This window comes from Vitis vinifera, chromosome 9 (assembly GCF_030704535.1).
Source record: "Vitis vinifera cultivar Pinot Noir 40024 chromosome 9, ASM3070453v1".
Taxonomy (NCBI): domain Eukaryota; kingdom Viridiplantae; phylum Streptophyta; class Magnoliopsida; order Vitales; family Vitaceae; genus Vitis; species Vitis vinifera.
Window position 1 is genome coordinate 12448356 of NC_081813.1, and position 11744 is coordinate 12460099.

Below are 11744 nucleotides of genomic sequence, written 5' to 3' on the forward strand. Positions count from 1 at the left end.
TTGATATATATATATTATTGTATTAACAATGATGGAGGGTTGTTGCGTATAGGTTATGTTTTGTGGAAAAAAAAAAAAAAACTTGAAAGTGAGAGAATAGAATTTATAAATAAAAGGAAGTAAAGTGTTTGGTATTATAATTATACTGATGATGGGTGTAAGTTAATAAATAGCATATAATTTAATTAGTGAAATAAATTGCAATTTAATTAAATTATGTTGTGTCCCAAGAAATAAATTGAAAATAAAATTTAAGTTTTAAATGAATTAGAAATTTATTAATTTTTCTAAAATAGGAATAGATTAAATTATCTTTCATAATTAAAAACATTAATTTGAATACCTAAAATTTTAAGATTGTCAAACCTATAATTTTAGATAAATAGTAATGGTTATTTCTCTTATACTTTGTTAGGTGAAGAGTAGATTTTTCCAGGATTATTTTTCTCCAAAGTTTTTGAGGACTTCTTTTGAAGTAAGGGAAATTAATATAGATTTTGCAAAGGAAAATAATTATATATATATATATATATATATATATATATGTTGTTTGAAATGTGTAATTGTTAATTTTGCTTTTAAGCATGGATCAAATATATTTTTGTATGGAAAAAAAATGTGTTATAACATTTATGTTGTTTATATCAAAATACTTAGGGATTTTCTGCTTTTATAAGTTGGAATAAATAAAATAAAGAATTTGACTCTGATTTTTTTGGCCCTTGTCAACGGGATATAATAGTTGACTTTTTAGCCCTTGTGAATGGGATATAATAGTTGACATTTACATTTTCATGGTGGGAAATGTAATTGATTTGGACCCCAACATCTAGGGGTTTAGTTAGAGGTTACTAGTACTAGTAGTGTTTGGTTCCGTCCACCTTAAAAGGAACATTTGAGGCTAGCCACCTATTTGTAAAGTCCCACTTAAATGGGCACTATTTGCTATTTGATAGCCAGAGTGAAAACAATTGAAATGTATTTGATTTGGAATGGATATGAAATGATTTTTCTATATATGAAAATGTTTGTTGAACTGTTTAAATGCATTAACATGTTTTAATTCAAAAGTTTTATAAATGGAGTGTATGTTATATCTCCTATTTGTAAGTATAGTTGAAAATATTTGATTCATGAAACTGTATTAATATTCCTTATTGGGTTTTGAACTCATTCCTCTCCTTTGTTGCTTAGTTCGGGTGAGAAGTGACGGTTAGGAGGAGAAATTGGCTTGTTAGGATTTTTGTCAAAACTTTCTTTATTTTAAGCATTGTTTAGATGTTAAAAATTTATTTTCCATTAGAATTATTTAAGTTTGGTGTCATTTGGACAACAACACTTGGTTTGCTGTGTTAGTTTCAAAAATTCTTATATGGAGATTTTAGAATTTTTGTTCTACTACTTTGAATAGGAATCTAGTAATTGGTAATTTTCCAGTTACAATACGAATGTTTGAATCATTTCCACTTTGAGCCTTTGGGCTTGAGGTGTGAAATGACCGTCATGCCCTTGGAGTGGGTTTTGGGGTGTAACACGTTGCACTTGCCAATGGGTTTCTACATGGCTTTACTCTACCATTACTATTATAAATAGACTGTGGGCTGGCCTTCTATGGTTTTCTAAATTTACATGCATACCCCACTATCACAATTAAGAATTGTTATTGATATACAATCGAAGAAGACATTATTCTTTCCTCCTATAAAAGCTTTCAAAACTCGTAACACTTCTCTGGTATTTTATCATGAAATTAACCAAAAGAAATTGATGAGATTGAGGGAGTTAAACCTAACCCTTATGAAAATATGCAAAATATCCTAAAGTTCTATATTATGTGGTGGATTATCATCTAGCCACCCCTTATATCTTAGCCAACATTGTTCAAGATTGCCACAATATTTTCGACAAATATTTTCTATTAAATTCTTTGAGGAAATTGACTGATGTTGATTGAATTATGAAGGTACAAGATTAGCATAAGGGTTCATCAGATGACTCATGATATATCAACAAAAATTTAAATAATGCAACCAAATCTAAAAAATTATACCTACATTAACCTATAGCAAATAGTTAGTTATTTCGATTATAAACAACTAAACAATGTTGATCCTTAGCAACAACACTTATTTCTTGACTGTTAATCTCTATTATAATATTACTAAATCCTAAAATATATAGCAATTTTGACCAAGAAAAATCAAAGATAGGATGACTATGGTAGTGAAAGTTAATGCTCGTCTTTAATTAAAATATGAATATTTAACTATTATTAGTTTAGCTTAAGTAAAATGCTATTATTAATTTGAATTAGAGTTGGAGATGGTGTTTGAATTAGAGTAGTAGTTTAAGTTCATCCCCTTAATGTTATTTGTATATAAATATTCATCAATTATCAATGATAACATCACGCCTTATGAAGGCGTAATCATTCTTTTGAGAAATCAGGTTTAATAAAAAGTTTTACTTTGATATGCCATTTTTGAGTAATCATTCTTGTTATAGTATTTACAAACAATTGAGAAGATTCTCCTTCTTCTAATTGTTCATTTTCTATATTTTCTATAGTTTGAAGTTTTGCATGTTCCAACATTTGAAGTCTTGTTTCTATATCTTGATTTTGGTTTTGCTTCTTATTAATACGAAGTTTTATTTGACTTATTTCATTTTGAAGATCTTGAATTCCTATAGGTTTAGGCGCAGAAAATTGAGCTAAAACAGTTTTTAGGTTGTATTGATTTGTATTTTCTATGATTTTTTCATTATTTTCTTTTTGAATTTCCAATTTTTTTTTAAAGTATTCTCTTTGAAGATTTTGATCGGGAAGTTTGTCAATTAACTCCATTAAGAAGTTTTGTTCACTAGTTATTACATTTACTTGTTTGATATGATAAAGACAATTTTCTACATAATCACAAGATGACTGTGAGGAAGACTTGTTTGACTCGCTGGAAGAGCTATCTTCTATTAGAAGAAGTTGATCGTCAATAGATGATTCTACCGAGGTTTAACTAGATGAATCTGATAGTGACTTTGTTTTGCTAAGATTAATCATTTGTTGTTTGAGGCGTTTTCCTATATCTAGGTCGGCAATTATTTCTTTGATTTTGCAATTTGGTGTTGTATGTCCCTTCTTGCCACATTTGAAACATTTAACATCTTCTTTATCTACTTTCTTTGAAGTGTTTTGATATTTTTTATTTGAATATTTCTTATGCTTTGGTTTCTTATAAAAGGATTCTTCTTTGAATTTTGAGTATTTTTTACTTAATCTCTTCTTCTTGAGGAAAATATTTTGCAAAAATATGTGTAAACAAGAAATGAAAAAAAATCAAAAATCAAATTGAGACAGATCTATGTTCTTCTATTCCCAATGCTTTTTGGTGTACAAAGCAACATAAGGTCTCCTTGCCCTATGTTGATGGATTCAATGAAAATCAAATTCCTACCAAGGCAAGACCAATTCAAATGAATGCTCAATTACTTGAGTATTGTAAAGAAGAAATAAAAGATTTGCTTGATAAAATTCTTATTAGAAAGAGTCACTCTCCTTGGAGTTGTGCCATTTTCTATGTTAAAAAACCTTCGAAAATTGAACGAAGTGCCTCTAGATTTGTTATTAATTACAAACCTTTGAATAAGGTTCTCAAATGGATAAGGTATCCAATACCTTTCAATAGAGACCTTATTGGAGGCCTTCATAATGCTTCAATTTTCTTAAAATTTGATATGAATCTGGATTTTGACAAATTCAACTTCTCTTTCTTCTCTATACTTCTTCCTTTTTAATAATAATAATGATAATAATAATAATAACAACAACAATCACAATAATTCAATTTATTTATTTGGTACTATTATTAATAATTAAAGATGCATTTAAAAGTTATCAATTTTTGAATATTTATTAAAAATATTGATGGTCTAAATTTATTTTCATATTTCTTTTCTTGTATTCCTACCTCCTCAAACATTGTTTCAACAATTGAAAAAAAAAGTTACAAGATCATAATATTGTGATATTGTCGATAAATATATAAATTATTTTTATGTGTTTTAAATTATTTTATTCACCTCTATTTTTTTGCTTTTTGGAAAATCATTCCTACTTTTTCTAAGAAAATTTTGAAAACACCAAATTGTTGTTTCCAAAATTTTTCATTTTTTAAACTCATTTCTAGAAAATGAAAATACAAAATAAAATATTTTTTGATAACTAGTTTTATAAACAATTTTCTGTTTTCAAAAACAAAAAAAATGGAAAACCAATTTGACAATTAGAAAATAGAATAGCTTTCTTTCTTAAAAAATAGAAAATAGGATATTTGTTGTGGAAAACAAAAAATTATTTCAAAAGTAGTTGCCAAATAATTTCATAGTATTTAAACATATTCTCCAATTTGTTTTCTTTTTGTTCAGATCGAAAAGTAAAAATATTGAAAATGAAAAAAGAAATAAATTACATAAAAGACCTTGTGACATCCATATATATATATATACAAATAAAAAAATAGATACCAATGAAACATTATCACATATAAAATATTATGTAAATATTTTGTTTAGTTATTGACTAATTATATATATATATATATGTTCCTTATTTTACATGGGAAAAAACAAGATTTTTATAAATTTAATTTTTCAAGAACAATTTTTACTTTTTCGTGATGAATAGATTTTCAAGAAAAAAAAATAGAAACTAAAAACCTTTTTAGGAAATTAAAAAAAAACTAAAAAAAAATATTTTCCGAATTAAACGCAACCATAAATTCAAAGAAGAATTTGTGGTTGTTATTTTTAGGAGTGAAATATGGGTGGAGCTCAACCCAACCTAATATGTGTTAAATAAATAAATAAGTACCTTATAAACATGAAATTAAGTCCTAGTGATTTCAAATATATATATTGTCCCTTTTTTGTTCTTTTTTTTCCATTTTTTCTTTCCAATTTGTTTCCTTCAAACTTTGATATAAATAAATAAAGAGTTAATGATTTCAAAAACTGGTAAATGGGTAGACAGGAATGTGTTAAATACCTTATAAACATGAAATTAAGGAAATAGCAAATGTCAATCAGGAAATTTTTGCCATTCTCCTTACATATGTTGATCCTTATGGAAATATCATCCACGCATACCACACTTCACAACTTAAAAATTGTTAAGACATCCATTCTACTCTTCCATGTATATCATGCTCGACCCATTCAAAAATTATTATTATTATGAATAAGATAGAGACCATAACAACAATTTCGGCAAATAATGAAAACAAAGCAAAAGTTATATCAAACATTTTAGGAAAAATTGAAATATTAATTGTCAGTTACCCTTAATGTACATTAAAATATTTATTTATGAAATTTCTAGAACATATACATTTATGGGAATATCCAATGTATACCACAACCCTACAGCTTCAAAACCTATTACATATGAAGGAATATCAATGGATATAACCCAAATGTAGAACTTTGTAGTACTACATACCGATTGTGTTGCTTGCTGTGACGATAGAATGGTGAGCATCCTTCTCATCAATATGAAGGTACATGGTAGAATGACATTACTGCTACTAAATTTTAAATGTTTCGAGGACTACAAGAATTCTTACGAGTGGGAATACATTAATGGCTTATGCATGCAGGATCGTTTCTCCTTCTTCATTTTATGCATGGTAACATTATCCAGCTTCAGCAGTACTACAAATGCAAGCTCGCCTTTATATGATGTGATGAATTATGGAGCTGTTGGTGATGGAAAAACCGATGATTCTCAGGTAACTATTGCTTTCTCTGTAATGGTATTGAGAATTTAGTTAGAAGAGGATTGTAATTGATTCCTTTAATTAGAAATATCATCATATTTTTATATTACACAGAAAATTTGGATACTAATGGATACTGCACTTTAGGCTCTTTTTATTTGTATTATGTGAGACCCTTCACCATAAAGGATAGAACGGATAGAAAAGATATCATTTACGTGCCATGTATGTACAGGCATTTCTGAAGGCATGGAATGAAGCCTGCAACGTTCAACAACAGCGTGCTACCCTTAATGTACCAGCGAGGACATTCTTATTGAATCCTATCGAATTTTCGGGTCCATGTGTGCCCACTTCTATCGAATTTCAGGTGATTAATTTGTTGAAAATATGGAGGACTAAGCAATGTTTTATTCAAATTAATATAGCATTCGACAGAATTCAAAACCTGAATTGGAAGGTAATCGATGGAGATTGGCCTTTTCATTTTTCATTGATTTCTCTCCACAGGTAGCAGGAAAAATTATAGCAAGCACCAATAAATCCCTATTTGACAACAATCATTGGATCCTCTTCTCATATGTGAAGGGGCTTACTTTGACCGGAAGTGGAACTATAGATGGCCAAGGGGCAGGTTCATGGCAAGACCGAACGGGAGTAGCTGTAAGTAGAAAACGTTTTCATTATTTTTCAATCGCTTTTGCTCGGATAGAAAATGTCATATTGAAATCAAAACCCTATACATGGCTTAACAAAGCGACAACAATGCGACAAATAGTAAGATTTCGCATGTCTTGGGACAGGCACTCAAGTTTTATACTTGCCCGAACCTAGTACTTCAAGGATTGACACATATCAATCCTCAAAAGGCCCATATCATTTTGACAAAATGTGATGGAGCAAACATCAATAGCATCACTATAACTGCACCTGAAGATGCCCCTAACACGGATGGTATCGACATTGCTAGCTCAAACCATGTTCAAGTCCAGAACTCCAAAATTGGAACAGGTACTTTTTTTAGATTTGTTTTAGCCCTCCAACTACATACCTTTTCTTGTATGCTATGAACTTAATCGCTTTCATTTATATCTTTCATCTTCCCCTTCCAACTCCACCCTAGCCCACTTTAAGGTTTTTTTTTGTCTTTTTTTGTTCTCTTTCATTTTATCCATATTTGCTTGTTTGACATCATCATTATAATTTGTATAATGTAGGTGATGACTGCATTGCTATTAGTGCAAGATGTTCCTTTATCAATATAACCGGCGTCACATGTGGACCTGGCCATGGTATTAGGTAAGTGGAATACATGTATTCAAATTTTAGAATAATGAAGTGAAAAATAAGAACTAAAATTCACATTTTCGCAGCATTGGATCACTGGGAGATCCTGGATCAGGTGACTTCGACACGGTGTCAGAAGTACATGTGCGAAGTTGTAATTTTACAGGAACCAACACTACTGGAATTAGGATCAAGACATGGCAGGTGGTTATTACTTATTACAGCATAGTTCTTAGTTGGCAACTCAGAACTGACAGCACAAATTTTTCATAATTTTGTGTCCTACAGGGAGGGCAGGGAGAAGTAAAGAAAATAACATATGAAGACATTATGTTTGACAATGTCCGCTACCCAATTGTCATTGATCAATTTTATTGTCCTCACAACGTCTGCAAAAACAATGTAAGGCGTGGATCCCTTCCCAATTTTTTATATTTTATTCCATCGAGTCTGAGACATGTTTTGTTGATGACTTCTTTTCTCATTGTCTTAAAATGTTGAAGACCGGTACCAGTGCAGTGGCAATAAGCGATGTATCATACACCGGAATAATTGGGACGTCAAGTGGAGACGAGGTGATGTCTTTGAATTGTGGTACCGAAAGTTCATGCAACAATATTGTGCTTGATGATGTCCACTTAAAGACCTCAGATCCAACGAAGACGGCTTTTGTTCGTTGTGTCAATTTTAATGGAATAGCATCGAATGTAGAGCCTTCCCTTGACCAATGCCTGAACTCCTGAGCAACCATTGATTTAGAACTCCATAGACGTAAAGAGTTATTTTATTTTAGAGCCCAGTTTGCACATGATATTTATTGCATGTCTCATGTGGTGAATCTTATGTTGTAAGTCAATTAATAAGGGTTTTGAGGATTGTAACTCAATTTCTCTTATTTATATAAAATTTATGCAATCATTAATAATGTTTCAAGAATCAAATCACTCATTGAACCAAAATGATATTGGGTTACAATTCATTGGTCAAAAAAATATTGGGTTGCCATTGCCATTCAATTGAATTGTGATATACAATTATATATTATTAGAAATAGAAATGATAGTGAGAAAATATTCATACATATATATAATTGAAAATTTAAAAATGTTTTTTACTCAATATTTAAAAATTAAATGGATAAAATATGACTATTAATATTTCTAATTTTATGAACACTATAAGTATAATATATACAACAAGGAAAACAAAATTTACTATCTAACTTTATACACATTTCAACAACTATTTATTTAATAAATATCATTTATAATGTTTTTCCAGAATTTAAGAAAAAAGAAAAGATAGAAGCACTAAAATGTATGTTTAAATAAGTGTCTAACCAATTCCAGTTCTCTTCATATATGACAGGTTAGATTCATCTTGCGAAGAGAGTTGCAAGTGTTTAGGTTCTCAGAACATAGATAAATATAAGTGGAGGAAGAGCACTTTTGTAGAAAAAACTGTGTTTCCAACACCAAATAAATAAAAGTTGAGGAATAATACTTTTAAGGGAAAACTTTTTGGCCACGAAAACAAATCATGGCATGGTTATTTGAATAAGTTGCTGTCTAATTACTTTTAGACTTGAATATAAAAATTAAAATTCATTTTTATAAAGTTTTATTAAATGAAAAAGCATTTTTTCCAATCCCATGATTCAAACCCATAACCCTTTGCTAAATCTTCCATGGGCATTAATCCAATATGAAGAAATGTCTTTTGAGTACATTGATTTTATGTTGATATGATATTGGTACAAGCCACGATTTTACTACAACTCAAGCTAATCACGGTTTTTGTGGTTGCTGTCCCATGCACTGCAGCCAATAAAGAAATAAATAGTTAATGATTTAAAAAAACATTCTACTACTATAAAATAAAAGAATGAGAAAAAAAAAAGAGAGAGAATAAACATAAGTCCTCAAAGAAAAGTAAAATGGAAGAAAACTAAATCAATTTGCATTATAGGTCTCCCATTTTATAGGAAGTCACAAAGAGATATATATCAATATGGATGATCATCCACAAATTTCCATAATCTGATAAAATCTCATATTTTATAACACTCCCCCTTCGATGATCATAATAATATGTCTCATTAAAACCTTACTAGGAAAAACCCTATGAGAAAAACCCTAGTGAAGGAAAAAGTGTACAATATTCTTTTGGATTACTATAAATACCTCATTACAAACTTTGTCGGTAAAATCCAATGGGACAAAACTTGGGTGAAGGAATAAAGAGTACAACGTAGTGATATTCTTATCAATTAACTACCCCTCATGTTGACATGATTATATTATCTCTAATAGCGCAACATGGAGATCTTGAGTTGACTTATTCCAATGAGCTTCTTGAGTATTGCAATTGACAATGCCTTTGTAAATAGATTTGTTAAATTATCACTTGATCTTACTCATTGAATAGAATTTTGATCGCTCTTTTAGAGCTAATGAATGTAAAAGAACTTGGGAAATATATGCTTAATTTTATCACCCGTAATGCGTTCTTCTTTAATCTATGCAATGCATACAACATTACATAACTTGGTAGCATTACCTTTGATGGAGGGTAGTCCACATGTTTCTATTATTTTCTTGATTGATCTCCACAATATTGTAGTACCACCATAGATAAATACATACCTCAATTGAGATCGAGCTTTGTGGGGGTTTAAAAGATAACTAACATCTACACAATTGAGATTATGATATTTTCAAATAACATAGACCTATGTTAATATAATACATGATTGACTTTATTCTAATGTCTTTGAGTTAGTACATAACTATATCTCGCAAGTAAGTTAACAAAAATGCAATATCCAGTCTTATATAATTTTCTAAGATACATAAGTACTCTAATTACATTGTAAATTGGTACTTATAGACCAAGTAGTTCTTCATTATCTTCTTTATGATGAAACAAGTCCTTGTTCACTTCAAGTGAATGAACAACTATAGGAGAACTTATTGAATGCAATTTATCCATATGAAAGTGCTTCAAGACTTTCTTTGTATATGTTGACTAATAAACTAATATTTCATTTGAAAAGGTAATCGATCTACCGGCTAAAGCAAAAAAAATTATTTTCTAGGATTTTTCATTTCAAATTTACTTTTCAAATATTCAACTATTCTTTTAAGCTCTTAAGGAGTTCCAACAAAATTCAAATATTCCACATATACTATAATAATTGCAAATATTCAACATAATGAATATGTATAGACAAAAAAGGTAATACATACATACTTTTCGTTTCAAATATTCATTGAAATGATTATACCACATGCCTTTGGATTGCTTAATCGATATAAGGATCATTGTAGCTTAATTGAGTATATGCTACAATGTTTTGAATTAGTTGTTTCAGGCATTTGAAATCCTTTAGGGAGTTTCATATATATGTCATTATTTAAAAATCCATATAAATATATAGTAACAACATCTATGAGATGCAAATCCAGTCCTTCTAAGACTGTTAAACAAATTAGATATCTAAATATGGTTGTGTCCATCGTAGGAGAAGATGTTTCCTCATAATCAATATCAAGTCTCTGTAGGAAACCTTGAACTATGAGTAATTTATGCTTTATGTCTCGTGATTTCATTTTTCCTATTGCACTTTCTTATAAATACTCATTTATATCCAACAAGCTTGACAACTTTAGGCGTCTAGATTACAAGTCCAAATACTTCTCATTTTTCTAATGAGTCTAATTTTGTCAGGATATATTCTTTCCATTTTGGCCAATCTTTTCTATGTTGGCATTCATCCATAGTATCCGGTTTGGGATCCTCATCATTTCTTATGATGTCAATAGCCACTTGAAAAGAAAATATATTATCGTTGACAAGAATATTTCAATCCCATTTTTCTCCATATATAAGTAGATAATTGAGATCTCACCAATATCAGGTATGCTTAAACTAGGGCTACTTGTTTAAACTATGCCTCTTCAGGGGATGCTTAGACTAACCAATCATTTTAATAACCCATTTTATATGAAACTTTTTCAAGAGTGCCACCTTTCATATATATTTCCTTGCGTTTTCCTCTTTGGGAAATGTGTTTGCCTCTTTAGGATCTATCACACTTCAAGTGTGCCTTAGACTCATTATTTAATTGTCCTTGAGGGACATCAACTCATTATTTAATCATCCTTTAGGGACATCAACTCGTTATTTAATTGTTCTTTAGAGACATCGATTTGTACTGGAATATTCTTGATTAGTGAAAATGATTTTCACTTTCTTTACATTAATGAAAACATTTGGTAGTTAATTTGCAAGTTCTTGCAAATGAATAATCTTTTAAACTTCAAGTTCACATTGATTAGTACAAGGATCTAGATGAGTCAAAGTCAATGCATTCCAAATAATTTCTCATCGTTGTTCTGGAACTGCCTCTTCTCCTCCTAACGATGGGAAAATTGTCTCATTAAAATAATAATCGACACAACATATCATTCTACATTTCAAGTGTACAAATAGATTAATCACTAGATAAAAACTTCTAGTTTTTGTACTATATGTTCATACGCTTTTACAATGAATTAATGTTTCATCATTTACCCCATGGGACCAAGTTGGTTTTACAAGATTCTTCTAGATCTAGCATAGTATAAAGTGTCATTCACATGGAATCAATTACTACTAGTGAAATAATATAAGCTCTTCTAGAGCTTT

The 11744-nt window shown here is 29.6% G+C and overlaps 1 protein-coding gene across 1 annotated transcript; it reads left to right on the plus strand.

Annotated features, from left to right (window-relative positions):
• Window positions 1–5519: 5519 nt before the first annotated feature.
• On the plus strand, window positions 5520–7849 carry LOC100251699 (probable polygalacturonase At3g15720). Its single transcript, XM_003632848.4, has 9 exons — window positions 5520–5549; window positions 5649–5780; window positions 6004–6138; window positions 6279–6431; window positions 6572–6779; window positions 6986–7067; window positions 7142–7259; window positions 7344–7457; window positions 7559–7849. Exons 1-9 carry the CDS (start codon window positions 5520–5522, stop codon window positions 7796–7798), a joined length of 1212 nt encoding a protein of 403 aa, XP_003632896.1. The 3' UTR covers window positions 7799–7849.
• The last annotated feature ends 3895 nt before the right edge of the window (window positions 7850–11744 follow it).